This window comes from Sarcophilus harrisii, chromosome 1, assembly GCF_902635505.1.
Source record: "Sarcophilus harrisii chromosome 1, mSarHar1.11, whole genome shotgun sequence".
Taxonomy (NCBI): Eukaryota; Metazoa; Chordata; class Mammalia; order Dasyuromorphia; family Dasyuridae; genus Sarcophilus; species Sarcophilus harrisii.
Genome location: NC_045426.1, coordinates 218957521 through 218973885, shown reverse-complemented (window position 1 = coordinate 218973885; position 16365 = coordinate 218957521). Strand labels below are relative to the sequence as shown.

At 34.6% G+C, this 16365-nt stretch overlaps 1 protein-coding gene across 4 annotated transcripts in view; it reads left to right on the top strand.

Annotated features, from left to right (window-relative positions):
• CLTA (clathrin light chain A) overlaps positions 1-16365 on the top strand; it is a 32699-nt gene that overhangs the window by 8846 nt on the left and 7488 nt on the right. For all 4 annotated transcript variants that reach the window (XM_031937248.1, XM_031937257.1, XM_031937256.1 and 1 more), the window contains exons 2-3: positions 5432-5469; positions 8563-8680. In XM_031937248.1, the coding sequence (XP_031793108.1) occupies positions 5432-5469; positions 8563-8680 (156 nt within the window). The remainder of the gene's footprint in view (positions 1-5431; positions 5470-8562; positions 8681-16365) is intronic.

The window sequence follows — 16365 nt, the reverse complement described above, 5'->3', positions numbered from 1 at the left end:
TTTCTTACACATAGCAGGTGCTTAATAATTGCTTATTGGTTTAATAATGGTTTGGAAGACTCCATATTATTACCTGCCATCTAGGGGAGGGGATGGGAGGGAAAGAGGGAAAAATTTGGAACAGAAGGTTTTGCAAGGATTGAAAAATTGCCCATGTATATGTTTTGTAAATAAAAAGCTTTAATTTAAAAAAAAAGACTGAATATTTAAATCACAAAGAGCGAAATTAGTATTCGTACAACTAATAAAAATTGAGAATATTCTTTCACCCAGAGCTCCTACTTCTGCTTTTTCTTTCATCTTAACAAGATGGCACAATGGACAAAGTTCTACTCCAGATTCAGGATGACCTGAGTTCAAATCCATTTCAGACAATAACTAGTAATGTGACCCTGGTCAAGTTACTCTTATCTGTAAATTGAGAATGATATTAATAGCACCTATCTCCAGGATTATTTAGAGGATCAAATGAAATAGTAAGGGTAAAACACTTGGCACAGTGATGGGATAGGGACATAGATGTAGTAAGAACTGTGTAAATATTAATTATGTCACTCAGATATCTTTCCCCACTATGTCCTTTACTCTTGCCTCAAATGATGAGATGGCCTTTGTCACCAAAGCCAACCTGCAACTTTAACCCTTACTCACTTAATCTCTTTTCCTCTAGCAGATTGTTTTCTCTGTCATCCTCACTGTTTGGCTAATCTTTAATCTCCCTACCCACTGGCTCCTTTTCCTGCAGCCTGTAAACTGTCTTCAATCTATTCCCACCTACATAACCTAGTTATATATAAAATAAACATCATTTTATACCTTTTATTCCCTTCTTGACTATACTTTTAATTTTTTTTAACACTTTGATAATAGCTTTTTATTTTCAAAATACATGCAAAGATAGTTTTCAACATTTACTTTCACAAAACCTTGTGTTCAAAATTGTTCCCCCTCCCTGCCCTAGACATCAATAATCCATTAAACATGTGCAGTTCTTCTTAACATATTTCCACAGTTGTGCTACCCAAGAAAAATGAGATCAAAAAGAAAAAAAATGGCAAAGAAAAACAAAACAAGCAAAAACAACAGAAAAAGATGAAAATACTAGGTTGTGTTCCACATTCAGTACCCATAGATCTCTTTCTGGATGCAGATGGCTCTCTCCGTCACAAGTCTATTGGAATTGGCTTGAAAATCACCTCATTATTGAAAAGAGCCAAGTTCATCAGAATTGATCATCACATAATTTATTTTTTATTTTTATTTTTGATTACATCACATAATCTTGTTGCTGTGTACATTGTTCTTTTGGTTTTACTCATTTCACTTAGCATCAGTTCATGTAAATCTCTCCAGGCCTCTCTGAAATCATCCTGCTGATTGTTATAGAATATTATTGTTCAGTAACATTCATAATACCATAGCTTATTCAACATTCTCCAACTGATGGGCATCCACTCAGTTTCTAGTTTTTTGCCATTACAAAAAGGGCTCCAAAACATTTTTGCACATGTGGGTCTCTTTTACTCGTTCAAGATCTCTTTGGGATATAAACCCAGTAGAAACACTGCTGGGTCAAAGGGTATGCACAGTTTGATAGTCTTGGGTATAGTTCCAAATTGCTCTCCAGAATGGTTGGATCAGCCCATAACTCCACCAACAATGTACTAATGTCCCAGTTTTCCTACGTCCCCTCCAACATTTATCATTATCATTTCCTGTCATGTTAGCCAATCTGAGAGGTGTGTGGTAGTACCTCAGAGTTGTATTAATTTGCATAATCAATAGTGATTTAGAGAAATTTTCATATGACTAGAAAGTTTTAATTTCTTGTCTGAAAATTGTCTATTCATATCTTTGAACATTTATCAATTGGAGAATGGCTTATATTTTTATACATTTGAGTCAATTCTCTACATATTTTAAAAATGAGGTCTTTATCAGAACCCTTGAATGTAAAAAAAAAATTTCCTGTTTTCTCCTTCCCTTCTAATCTTGGCTACAAGATTGTTTGGACAAAACCTTTTAAATTTAATATAATCAAAATTGTTCATTTTTGTATTTCATAACGTTCTCTACTTCTTTGGCTATAGATTCCTTCCTTCTCTGCAGATCTGAGAGGTAAACTCTCTCATTCTCCTCATTTGCTGATAGTATCATCCTTTATGTATAAATCATGAACCCATTTCAACCTTATTTTGGTATGAGGTGTTAGGTGTTGGTCAGTGCCTAGTTCCTGCCATACTGTTTTCCAATTTTTCCCAGTAATTTTTGTCAAATATTAGATTATTCAATAATATCTTAATTGCCAGATTACTGGAGTATATCACTCTTCTCCCAGTCATCTAGGCTAGCAACTTCAGTATCATCTTCAACTCCTTATTCATAATCATCTTACATAGCAAATCTTGTCCAATTACAGTTGTTTATACCTTTAGAACATTTTATTTATTCATGTGTGTGTATTTTCTTTCCACTTAAACAGCCATAACCCTCGTATAATCTGTCTAGTAGTCTCCCTGTTCCAAGTTTGTTGCCTTTCCATTCCATCCACTACTTTTCTTGCAACATGAGTTTCTTAGAAGTATAGAAATAACCACTCCCTCTGCATTTTATCTCCTTTCCCGTGCCCCAGTATAATAAACTGTTCTGTTACTTCTGTGTTCAAATATAAAATTATCTACTTGACATTTAAAGTGTTTTACAGTCTAGTTCCTTCTTACCTTGCCAGTCTTCATATATCTTACTCCGCTTTATATATTTCGATCTAGCTATGCTGTCTTACCTGCTTTCTTCCCATATGAAACTCCATCTCCTCCTAGCTGCTGCCCTTTTCACCCATTCCTCCTAGATTGCCTGGGCTCGTTAAAGATAGTTTAAACTTTTCTTCCTACTCGAGGTCTTCCCTTCTGTGTTGGCACACTCCTCCCTCTCCCTTCCCCAATACCTTGTCCTGTATGTAAAGTTATTTATTTGTGTATTGAGTCCCATTTTTTACCTTGAAGCCAGGTACTCTCTTTTTGCCTTATGTTTTTAATCTACAGCTTCTGGCACATTGTAAATGCTTAAAGAAAATGTTTATTAACTGTTCTTATTCTCTTCAGTTATATAAATTCTTCAAGTTTTTCTGAATCTATCCTTTTCACTACTTCTTATAGCACAGTAATACTCTGTTAAATTCACAATTTGTTTATCCTTTTACCACTTGATGGAAATTCACTGTTTTTAGTTTTTTACTGTAATAAAAATTACAGCTACAAATACTTTTGTGTGTATGAAGCTCTTTATTTCTTTGTGGTATGTGATTTTGCTTTGTACTTTAACTCTTGTTTTATGCTTCCTTGCAGTAATAGTTCATTTATTCATTTTTATTTGAATACGCTTAGATTTTGTTTATGACATTTCTGAGTATTTCCACTTTGGGATTTCTTTCTGGCGACATTACTTCTCACCTCTTCAATCCATTCTCTGCCAAAGTGATTTTTCTTAAAGTATAAATGTGACCACTTTGGAAAAAGAAAAGAATTATTTTTTCACTTTGCCCTCTAGTTTGAATACATCTTTGCAGTTTTGTTTTATAGTTTTCTTGAAATACAGTATCCAGAGGGATGTTTTTGTTTTCACATCCCTAGTATTCTTACCTTTAATAGATACCTTAAACATTTTCTACTTTTTTCATAAAATCCACCACTTGGATAAAGTTTTCACCTTTTAGTCTAGCCTATTCCGATTTTTTTTCTCCCTCAATTCTTATTTCAATTTTAATTTTACTCTTTAATCTCTTAAAAACTTTCACATATTTTAGTTTTCTTAATGGTCAAGTCATTTTTTTTTTTTTTTTTTATAGTTGATATAAAAGGTCTTTATGACCTTTTGTTTTTGGCCTTACTGCCTGATTTGAGACTTTATTCCAAAGCCATCCTCAGCCTGTCTGGCATTTTGGCTTTATTTGGTTGTATCTTATTTGGTTCTCTGTTCTCTGTATGCTAGATGTTCCTGATATGAATGGGATGGCTAGTTAACTGCTAATCTCCCCAACCTCTTCTCTCCCCCACCCCCATCTCAGTTTCTTTTTTGTGTCTCAGTTCTCCTGGAGGTCTAATATGCTTAACAGCCTTGGTCCATACATGTTCTTTGTTCTTGTCTAATCACCAGTTGGAAGTTGGTTTCATCTCCTGCTGCAGTCTCGCTAACTCCTAGTAAATGAGGAGATAGGACATTCTCCTAGTTGGAGATAGTCCCTCCTGTTGTGCTCGGAGAAACATTCAGTTGATACTTTTGTCTCTGTATCTACACTGTGGCTTAACAGGGTTGTTATGTCACCAATTCTGTTCAAAGACAATAAGGTTTCACCCCCAGTTAACCAAGTTAATTATTAGTTTCCAACCCCCTTGTATTGTAGCATGAGCATCTTGAACAGGCTCTTTGTTCTTTGAATTATCACCCATTTTTAAACTTCTACACATTTGGGATATGTATTTTTGGCATGATCCTTATTGTTTTTCTTTGTTTTTTTTTTTGTTTTTGTTTTTTTTGTTTGTTTTTTGATTGCTATATCTGGCACCTTTTTTGATGTTTGCTGGGAGATTAAGATCTTCTCGGACCTTTTGGCCTTTATTGTTTTGTTTTGTTTTGCATGGGTAATTTTTCAACATTGACTCTTGCAAAGCCTTCTGTTTCAAATTATCCCCTCCCTTAGATGCAGGCAGTCCAATACATGTTAAATATGTTTAAATATATTTGACCATTTATTGTACCATCTTAACTGGAAGACCTAAATTTTATTTTTAAATAGAAAATAGACTAACTAGTAACTAGAGTACATTCCTGTATTCTGCAAAACAGAATAAGAACATTAGAGTTACAAAGCATTATTAAAAGTCAGAGGCAGGAAAGATTGCTTGTTCCTGGGATAAGAGAGAACATAACAGAAGCCTTTGCAGAGGTAGTAGCATTGGAGCTGGACCTCAAAGGATGGGTTGGATTTTCAAAGGTAGAGAAAGGAAGCTAAAGTGGGCAGGTGTAATTGGTCTATATATTCTAAGCCTAGAGCAAAAGGGCAAAAGTGTTATACTAGGAAGTGTAGTGAGTCCATTTTAAATAATGGTGTCTATAAAAAGAAGTAAGGTAGAAAAGAAGATGGTAAAGACAGTCTGGAATGTACTTCTTGAATATTCAAACATTATGACTATATAGAAACAGTGTATTGTTGAGTTCAGAGATTTCAGTGTAGCATTCCTTATGTAAGTACTTTTGAATTTCTTTTATTAAGTAAATTGTGTTTCAGGGTTTTATATAATTCATTTTCCTTTCCATAACAGTTGGTAATCCCATGAGCTTTTTATCTCATTTTTTATTGCAAATTGATTCAATTATTCCTTATGATTCCATATGTGATCAGCCTTGATATTGACTGTAATCCTCTTTCTTACAGATACTATTGATGCAGTGATGAATGGAGAATACTACCAGGTAACAAAGTTTAAAATTCCCTTGTATGTGTTGTAATAGAATCATAGAGTATTCTTTATCTCTTGTTAACTTTGCTTTTTTGATTTGCTTAGAAGAGCAAATTAACAGTGAAAAGGGGCAGCTAGGTGGCTCAGTGGTTAGAGCACCAGCCCTGAAGTTAGGAAGATCTGAATTCAAATTTGGCCTCAGACACTTAACACTTCTAGCTGTGTGACCCTGGGCAAGTTACTTAGCCCCAATTGTCTCAGGAAAAAAAATAGCAGGGGAAAGATTTTGAGAACAAGTTGTAGTAATGATAGGTTACACATACAGCATTTTTAGATTTATAATTACTTATAAAGGGGAAAGGATGTGAAACTAAGGCACTGCCACTAATTAGCTTTATTGATTTAAGATAAGTCACGATTTCTAGTGGGCTTTAATATTTTTGTGTGTAGAATAAGAGGGCAGGGACGAGATCTCAATTTTTCTTTCTGCTCAGAAATTCTAGGGGAGATGATACAGCTGAATAGGGGAAAAATTATTGGTTAATAAAGTGTTTAGTATTTTTGCATGGGATATATGTACTGGTTCATTTCTTCACTTCATCTCAAACCAAAGAAATTTTGCTTACTTCTTCTATCTCCCCTTGTAATTATTTACTTTTTCCACATTTATCTTAAATAAGTATATCTTCTAAGTACTAAATCTGTTTAAGTGTTCCTTTTCAGTAATATATAAATTTCCATAAGACAATAATTTAAGATTCATAGTTATGTACTCCCGAGATTCCAATCCATGAGCATTCAGAATTTAATAGGTATTACTAGTGCCTTCGTATCAGAATGCTTTCTAGGTGTTAAGATTGGAGTGAAGTCAGAGAAGATTTAAAGGAGCAAAATTCTCCTTTTAAAAACAATAAATTGAAACAAGACTCTCCCTCCTCCCCCAATAACCAGAACACAACCTGTTATACTCAGAAATAAAGAGAGCAGTGAATGTGTATACATTTTGGTAATGGTATTGTCTCTCTTCCTTTTCAAATGAAGGTTGAGGATTTTAAATATATTTAGATGAAATTATTCCCATAAAACATCAAATTTAATTCTAAAACTGAACTGGTTCAAATAATAGATACTAAAGGAATTAGCATAATTTTGTGATACAATTGTATATTTCTATTTAACGAAAAAGGGAAAAAAATGTTCTGAACTAACACTCTCTTCCTCCCTCTCTGCCCTCTATTAGAAAAGTATTTGTTATATAAATATGGTCAGCTCTTGGAATTATAGTCATTCTTTAATTTATGTTCATTCTCCATAATCTTCTTTCTTAAGAGTTCTGTGAACCCAATCAAAAAGCTATTTACTGCTTATATTAGAATAAATTTCTTTATTACATTCATGAGGCTTTTGCCTTTTCAGTGGAAACATAACTTTTTAAAAGCCAGCCATACTGAAAACAGTTTTATTATATGTTCTGCTCTGGTGCCTCAGTTCTTGGAAGGGAAGTGAGACTGACCACATTTATCTCAAGATGTTAAATTGAGAATCTCTGCTTTTAAGGGTCTGTGTTATATATTCCTGTTAATACTAATGATACTTTTCAGCCTTTCCACCTGTTTATGGCATGAAAAACTTGAGATTCCCCAGGTTCACAATAACAACTGGAAGAGCCCATTATCACATGATTCTGTAACAGAATAGAAATAGTCAAATATTGGGGCCATTTTATTGCATTGTTGTAGTCCAATTTGACTTCTGGTACACTTGTTCCTTTGGAATAAGTATGTATATATTGATATTTTTCTCTCTTTAGTGGACAGTGTGGTACAGTTGGAAGTCCTTTTCTTGGAGTCAGAGGACCTGGATTTGTATCTTAGCTCTGTTTCTCTTACTGTCTGTATGACCTTGGGCAAGACACTTAACCCCTCAAAACCTGCAAAATGAGGGGCTTAGACTAGGCCAGTCTATTGTGACTGAAGGAGGCTAGAATGTTTATCTAGAAGAAGACAAGACAGAGGAAAGGAGAACTGTTTTCATGTATTTTGAGGAGTTGTTAATGCGGAAGAGGATTAACGGTTATTCTCTTTGGCCCAGAGGGCAGAACCACAGGAAACTGAATCAGTTAAATTTGAAGTGAGGCATAATTCAGTTAGATATTAGGGAAAACTTCCTAATGATTAGTGCCTTCCAGAAGATGAATGAGCTTCATCAAGAAATGGGTTTCTCATTCTTTCAGGTCTTTAAGAAGCTGGGTAACCACTTGTTGGTAAAATTATAGCCTGCCACCTCTTAAATTCTGTGACTTTTAAGGTCTCTTCTCACTGTAAATCTATTGCCCCATAATACATTTATTTACTTATTTAGAAGACAAGTTTTACATATATATATAAAACACGATTAAGTCTAAAATATTCAGAAATCAACTGAGTTGGTTGGTGTTTGTTTAATGATTTCATTTCCTGGCCCCCCCTCCCCCCCCCCAATATTCTTGTCCTATACCTGACTTTTGTTTTTGCTGAGACAATTGGGGTTAAATGACTTGCCCAGGGTCACACAGCTAGGAGGTGTTAAGTATCTGAGACCAGATTTGATCTCAGGTCTTATTGACTTCAGGGCTGGTGCCCGATCCACTAAGCTGCTCCTCTTTAATGTGCTACTTAGAAGAATTCAAAAGGGTCTGTTTTAATTACATTTGCTCATTAGCTAGTTTTTTACATTTAATTCCTATATGTGTGTATGTTTTTCTCAACATTGATCAATCTTTAGGGCTTTCTGGCTACTTGGATATTTTTAGTTATTAGTTTTTAATAACTTGAACAAATTTGGATTATTAAAAGGAAGTTCCTACCTCTTTTTTTGTTTCTCAGATGTGCCTTAGACTCATCTTTTCTGGAATTAACCATTTTATTCAGATTTCTCTTCTTTTTCATATAGTTTACACTAAAATAATCACTCTCTACTTCTGTTAGTGATCTGCCCTGAGTATTATTGCATGTTCTTTGTTGTTATTAACTGTCAGCACTGTCATGTAGGACAAGGCAATTTAAATTTGAACTGATTCCATTGATACTTTAAACTAATCTAACATTGTATTTTTGTGTGTATAAAGGAGAGTAATGGTCCAACTGATAATTATGCAGCTATTTCACAAGTGGATCGATTACAGTCAGAACCAGAAAGTATCCGTAAATGGAGAGAAGAACAAATGAAACGTCTGGAAGTCCTTGGTAATCCTTTTACAATTCTTTTTTTCGAAATTTACATTAGCAAAACCAATGTAATGTTTCTCTTATTTAATTCAAGTTCATATAGTACTCTATATTTAGCCTTATACAATAGTTTCTAATGCTAATTGTTCACATCTTTGAAGCATTTATCTTGTTTGACTCTTGGCTTTAGCTTGATGTATTCTCCCATTGGAAGGGCAATGCATAATTGTATGTAACTAATATCTTGGTTTGCTATGTATTGAAGATAATGAGATATGGGAAAGAAGAGGCGCATGAGAAAACTGTTAAAAAGTATATGGTTTGCTGTAAAATCTTATGCACATTTATTGCGTACACTTATTTGTTATAAAGGCCAAATCAGAGATACAAAATTTGTTAAGAGATTTTAGCTCAAAGTAGATTAGTCTCCTTCTGCCTGTTTCCTTTTTGTCAGAATATTTGAGGTGATATATTTTGGCTTATGCTTGAGAGCTTCTCTTTGATTATATTTGATCACCTACAAATTAATAGGAAGATAAAAGAAAGGGGATTTTTAAATTATTGTTTTTATGACAGAGTCAAGACATAGAAGGATCAAAAGGAAAATATTGTGATGTCATTTTTGCATTGAATTCTTTGCTCCATTATAAATGTTTAATTATTGTGATGCATGTTTTATTTTCTCCCTTGTCTCATTTTTATTCTTATCCCCCAAGGTTGTCAGTATTAGTATTGCTAATCTAGCTAACAGTTGCCAGTGCATTCTTGCCAAAAGACCTAGCCCTATTTTTCAATTTTCCTCCAGTTCATTATTGACTGTGTTGATAATCAGAATTGTCTGGGAGATGAAACACAAATTAAGCAGATTGCATTGTTGAGGTTGGGTGGATATAACCTTGAATTTCATAAGAAATTTTAATTTCTTATATTTTATCTTCCATTTGATAACAATATAATTTTGTTACAATTTTATGAATGTTTCATCCATTCATATATACCTGAGAGCATAGTATTCTAGTAATTATTTACCAGTCACCCAATCTGTTTTTGACATAAAAGTGTATGATATTTGAAATCTAAAAAAGTATTATTATTCATCTGCCACCCACTACTATTCCTGTGGCTAATAAGCTCCTACCATCTGTTTCTTTTGTCTTATCTTATGATTGCTTAATCAACAGCCATCTATCTAGTCATGGCAAGGAGCTAAAACGACCCTCTTTCATCAGTTATTCAATTAACATTTAGTAAGGACCCAATACTGTCTGGTACTGGGGTTATAAGGATGGTCTTTTCTCACAAGGAGCTAACAATCTAATATTATATCAAATTGTTACATTTTTTTTCTTTTGGCATTTTGGAACCAGAATAAAAAAAGAAAATGAAAAGATCAAAAAAAAAAAAAAAAAAACCAGCCATCTAGTTGTTTCTTTCTTTCTAAACCCTAATCTGTGCTTTTGTCCCAGTGCTCCTCAACATTAACCCACTTATGTCCTGCTCCAACCCTGCTTGCCCCTTTTGGTGTGCCTTAGGGAACAAACTCTCCACCATGGACTTTTTTCTTTCATTCTTCTGTTTCCTTGTTCTTACTGAGATACTACATCTGGATATGCCTTCCTTCTCAACCTCTCCCCTTGGCTTCTCACTCTTTCCTTCCTATCCTCCTTTTCTCTCTCCCTCTTTTTTCCTCCCTCTCTCACACACACACTCACAGGATTTAAGATTGTTGGAATGTTCCTTACTTTTCACTGCCACTTTCACTTTTCTTTGGCTGCTATTGCTGGAAGAAACCCTTTTCTTTTAAAAAAAAAAAAAAAATTGGTATCAGAACTTTGCTCTCTGTTCAGATAATGAGTTATCTGCCAACCAGACTTTCTCAAACTTTATTGCTCCTGGCTCACTTGTCTTTTCTCCCCAAATCCTATCATTTATTAGGGGACTTTAAAATTCTTGTTGATCTCCCAAACACCCTCAAGATATAATCCCATAATCTCCTTAATCCCTTGACCTACTACTTTACTCCACCTAATTTACATGTGAAGGATGGCCACACCTTGTGTCTTCCTATTACCCACAGGGTGGAACTTAATCAAAAACTGACATTCTTCTGTCAGACCATAATCTATCTTTTTATCTCTTTGCCTCTGCCTTAACTTCCTAAACCTTTTCTATATCCTTATCATGATTTCCAGTCCTTCCAGCCCCTCTGTTTTTACAGATCTTAATCTACTTCCCTGACTTGATTTACCTTCCTAGGTTCATCTCTATAGCCAACCAAATGAATACTTCACTTTCATAAGCTATCATAGTTCTCTTCCCATTGTTCTGTTGCCATTTTTTTCTTGACAAACACAGACCTGAATTGTTCTCATAATCATAATGAAGCTAGAGGAAATTATAAAGTTGTATTTAATCACATATTGTAGTAGATTTGCTGTCTGATTTCACTTAGGCCCTTGCTATGCAAGCCTCTCATTAAGGAAATCACCACTTACATTATTGAGAAAATTGTAACCCCTCACTATGAACCCCCTCTTTTTCCCTTCTCTTCATTTTCCTTGATATTTTTCACTCTCTCCTCTTTTCCTCTAGCCTCTGACAGTGACATATTCCTTCTTGGCCAGGGGCAGTCTTTCTAGAACCCTAGAATAATCCCACCCTTATTTCCTCCAATAGATGATAGACATTCATCTCAGTTATCATTCTCTCTCTTAACTTATATACTACCACCCTTGCTGTGGGGAGGGGAAAGGAGGAGGTAGAGGTAATGTGCGTGTGCACACGTGTTTTGTGTGTGTGTGTGTGTGTGTGTGTGTGTCAGACAGAGAAGACAGAAGAGGGACTCAGATGGTTCCCTCCCTTTAAATATGCCTGTTACCCCCATATTGGAGAAAGGAAAAAAAACTTCCTTACATTCTGAACCCCCCCCCCCCCCCCAAACTATTATCTTTTATCTCTTCCCTTATCAAAACTGATTTAAAAAAAAAAAAAAAACCTGTTCACTCTCATTGCCAACAGTTTCTTTCCTCTTACTTTTCAACCTTTGCAGTCTAGCTTCCAAACTCTTCATTGACTTGAAATTACTCCCTTCAGAGTTATCAATGAGAAGAGGACTTCTGACTAAGAGGGCTGCCTGTTGAACAGAGCCAGACTGACCAAGTCCTCCAGCAAAAATCTAAAAATTAACAACAGGCCAAATATTGATCAGGAAACTCAAGAAGAAATTACACAGTAAGAGATTTCTTCCACCCCACAGAAATGCTCAAGACAGTTCAGAAGCCCTTGGACAATAGGAAAGGAGCTGCCTGCATAGACATATAAACCAGCAGCCTTTCACATAATTAGTGATAGACCAAGGTCATGTGTGATCTGTAGGACTTTATCCAGGAGGAACTTAAAACAGGGTCTTCCCATGAGAAAATCCCAGAATGGTTAGGAACCCATGGGGTAGAATATTTAAAACCTCAGGGGTGGTCATCCCTGCTTTCATCAGGACAGCCCAGGGATCTGCAGTCTCTAGTATTTTGTCCTGAGATTTGTCATGACCTTACTAGCATTCTAGTTCTCAGATTCAGCGAGAGCTCAACTCCAGGAGGTCAGCTCAGGAACCCAAGTCCAAGTGGGATTGCCCACCTCACCTAAAAATAGAGCAGGGGGCAGAGCCTGGCCTTGGTACCAAGCTAAAGGTAACTTGAAGATGAAAATGAATTTTTCACTTACATTTCACAGTTACTAAAAGAAATGAAACAAAGAAATAAAAATGAAATTAAATTTTGGGGAAGAAAGGATTGAAAGAAAACTGAAAAGTAGTAGTAACTCTCATCCAAATAATGTACTCCTTGAAAATTAGAATAGGCCAAATGAAAGTCAAGGACTTCATGAGACATCAAAAAATATTAAAGTCTCAAAAGATTGGGGGGGAAAAAAGAGTAAATAAATATAAGATCTCATGCCAAAAACAACTGACCTAGAAAACCAGGCAAGAAGAGAGAATTGAAGTCGCTGAAAACTATGATTAAAAAACCACAACAACCTGGGTGCTACTTCAAGAAATAGATGACAATTGCTCAGATTTATTAAAAGCAAAGTAGAGAGTTTACCAATCACCTTCTGAAATTAGCCTCTACAGGAAAAATCCTGAGCATGGAAAAACTATAATTTAGAGCTTTTATGTCAAAAGAAAAAATGGCATACAGAAAGTCAAACTGAAAAGGAAGGAAAACCCCAGAGTTAATAGTAAATCTTTAAATTACATTTTTAAAAACACATCCAAAGCTGAATTTAAAAGTTTTAATTTAATTGTTCAAATCCTGAGTATAATTTGAGTACACTATCATTTTTTGAAGTAAAAAGACTTTTTTACTAGAAGTTTTTGGTATAAGTATGTTGTTCTACTTCAGTCATTTGAGTTATTTGGTAAAATGATCCCATATCTGAATGATCCATTTTAGTAAAACTGTTCTAGTTCTTCACCCCTATATAAGTCAAATGAGATGTTTACAATTCGTAATCTGTATCTCAGAAAACAAAATTGTCACCATATTTTATTAGTTTTTTGGGGAAAACAGGTGTATTCAGTGAAGCTTTTTATCTTCATTCCTTTACATTGTGAAATTTGTAGGATTAGTTGACCCCATTACTTACTTGCCCTCTGACCTCTTGAAAATAATTAACTACTTCCTAGAAGGCATTAGTACATAACTTTCCTATATTGTATGGTAGCTTCTGTATTTCTTCTACCCTTATGAGATCATACTTCTTAAGTGATAGTCAAATTCCATCTCTTAAAAAGATAGATATTTCTAACTTCCTTTCTCTGTAATTGAATTTTTAATTTCTCTTCACCAAACCATCACTTGGGGTCCTTTCTATGGTCCTCTCTAAAATGTAATTCTTAGTCATCCATTTTTCTCTAGTGAAATTCATTCAAGAAGAGAGAACAGTAACACAAATACTTTTATATAGGCACAACTTATAATAAAAGAAAATTAGTGGTCATTTCAGTCAGCAATCTGAAAAGGGAAGCCTCTAAGCTCCCACTTTCCCCACCTCACATTTCTTATTTTCCAAAAGGATCCTGATGTTATATTTCCATGTGATTTTTTTTTTTTTGATGAATTGGACACACAAATTATTGAAAAGAGAAGCCTCTAAGCTCCTACTTTCCCCACTTCGCATTTCTTATTTTCCAAAAGGATCCTGATATTATATTTCTATGCGATTTTTTTTTTTTTGATGAATTGGACACACAAATGATCTATTTTCATTTGGAGATCTTTGCTCTGCCCTCCTTCCCCCATGACATATTCTGTCATATTTACTATTTACTATCTTTTGTACTATTATTCCTCATTTCTCTTATGTCCTAGCATATATCCTGTTCTCCCTGGATTATTTTTACCTCTTAACAAAATTTCTGACTGTGAAATGTGCTTTGGAAGATCTTGTTTAAATAATCCAAGGCATGAAGTGGACTTTCAGAAAAATGTAAAGAGAGAAATAGGTTGCTTAACATTACCTTTCAGTATAAATATGAATAGTTTTACTAGCTTTGACATTACTACACTACTAGGTTTCCTAACATCTGCCCTTACCCTACCTCCTTCCTTTGTTTTCCTAAAAGTTGTCATTTAGACTTTGTTTTGAAATGAAGACATTTCCAATAATTTTGTGGTTTTTTAAATTTATAATCTACATTCAGTCAGTGTCACTTGTTTTTGTATTATTATACTATTTTCATATATATTTATAGAATATTAGAATTATAATGGATACTTAAATTTTTAAGTTGAATCACTTCCTTTTATGGATTTAAGAAATTGAAGTCTAAAAATTTAGTGGCTTGTTCAGCTGGGCCTGGAATACAGGTCTCCTAGTTAGCTGTTCTTTCTATTACAATATGTTGATACTCATAAAAATCTTGTGAGGTAAGTCCAGGAAGCGTTATTGACCCTTTACTCCATCCCCTGCCCTCTTTTTTTTTTTTTTTTAAAGGAAATGAAGACTTGTAGGAATTGTGAGTTTATCCAAAATCACATGGTTAGTAAGTGACAGAGCCAGAATTAGAATCCAGGTCTTCTGATTTTCAACCCAGTATTCCTTCTCAGTATATCACATTACCTCTGGCAAATGGAAGGAAACAGTGGCATTTACAATCCAGAAATTGTATTTGTCTTTGGAATTTATTTCTCCACTAATTTAGAATCTGATTTGGGCAGTCAGAATATTAAGATTATGAAAATTCAACTTGGACACTTTCTCTCATACTAACCCCCTACTCCTTTCCATCCAGCTTCCTGTTTCCTGTACTAATTACATATAGTGAATGCTTATACCTGACCTGTAGCATAAATTCAGTGTTGTAATTTTTTGTATTCAAACAACAAATTTACCAAAAGTTCTTTCTGATTTTCTAGGGAATTGTCAAGTCAGGTTGGGATTGTTTCAATTTAAACTTTTTTCTTGGTATGGGACAAAGAAGTAATAAAGCTCTTTCCCTTCTCATTCTTCCCTAATGTTAGGCTGCAATCATAGAACTAATAAATAATGTTTTTTTTTTTTTAAATTTAATAGCCTTTAATTTACAGGATATATACATGGGTAACTTTACAGCATTAACAATTGCCAAACCTCTTGTTCCAATTTTTCACCTCTTACCCCCCCACCCCCTCCCCTAAATGGCAGGATGACCAGTAGATGTTAAATATATTAAAATATAACTTAGATACACAATAAGTATACATGACCAAAACATTATTTTGCTGTACAAAAAGAATCAGACTCTGAATTATTGTACAATTAGCTTGTGAAGGAAATCAAAGATGCAGGTGTGCATAAATATAGGGACTGGGAATTCAATGTAATGGTTTTTAGTCATCTCCCAGAGTTCTTTTTCTGGGTATAGCTAGTTCAGTTCATTACTGCTCCATTAGAAATGATTTGGTTGATCTGTTGCTGAGGATGGCCTGATCCATCAGGACTGGTCATCATCTAGTATTTTGTTGAAGTATATAATGATCTCCTGGTCCTGCTCATTTCACTTAGCATCAGTTGTGTAAGTCTCTCAGGCCTTTCTGAAATCATCCTGTTGGTCATTTCTTACAGAACAGTAATATTCCATAATTTTCATATACCACAATTTATTCAGCCATTTCCACCTGATGGACATCCACTCATTTTCCAGTTTCTAGCCACTACAAAAGGGCTGCCACAAACATTCGTGCACATACAGGTCCTTTCCTTCTTTATAATCTCTTTGGGATATAATCCCAGTAGTAACACTGCTGGATCAAAGGGTATGCACAGTTTGATAACTTTTTGAGCATAGTTCAAACTACTCTCCAAAATGGTTGGATTCGTTCACAACTCCACCAACAATGAATCAATGTCCCAGTTTTCCACATCCCTCCAACAATCATCATTATTTTTCCTGTCATCTTAGCCAATCTGACAGGTGTGTAGTGGTATCTTAGAGTTGTCTTAATTTGCATTTCTCTGATTAATAATGACTTGGAGCATCTTTTCATATGACTAGAAATAGTTTCAATTTCTTCATCTGAGAATTGTCTGTTCATATCCTTTGACCATTTTTCAATTGGAGAATGGCTTGATTTTTTATAAATTAGAGTTAATTCTCTATATATTTTGGAAATGAGGCCTTTATCAGAACCTTTGACTGTAAAAATATTTTCCCAGTTTATTGC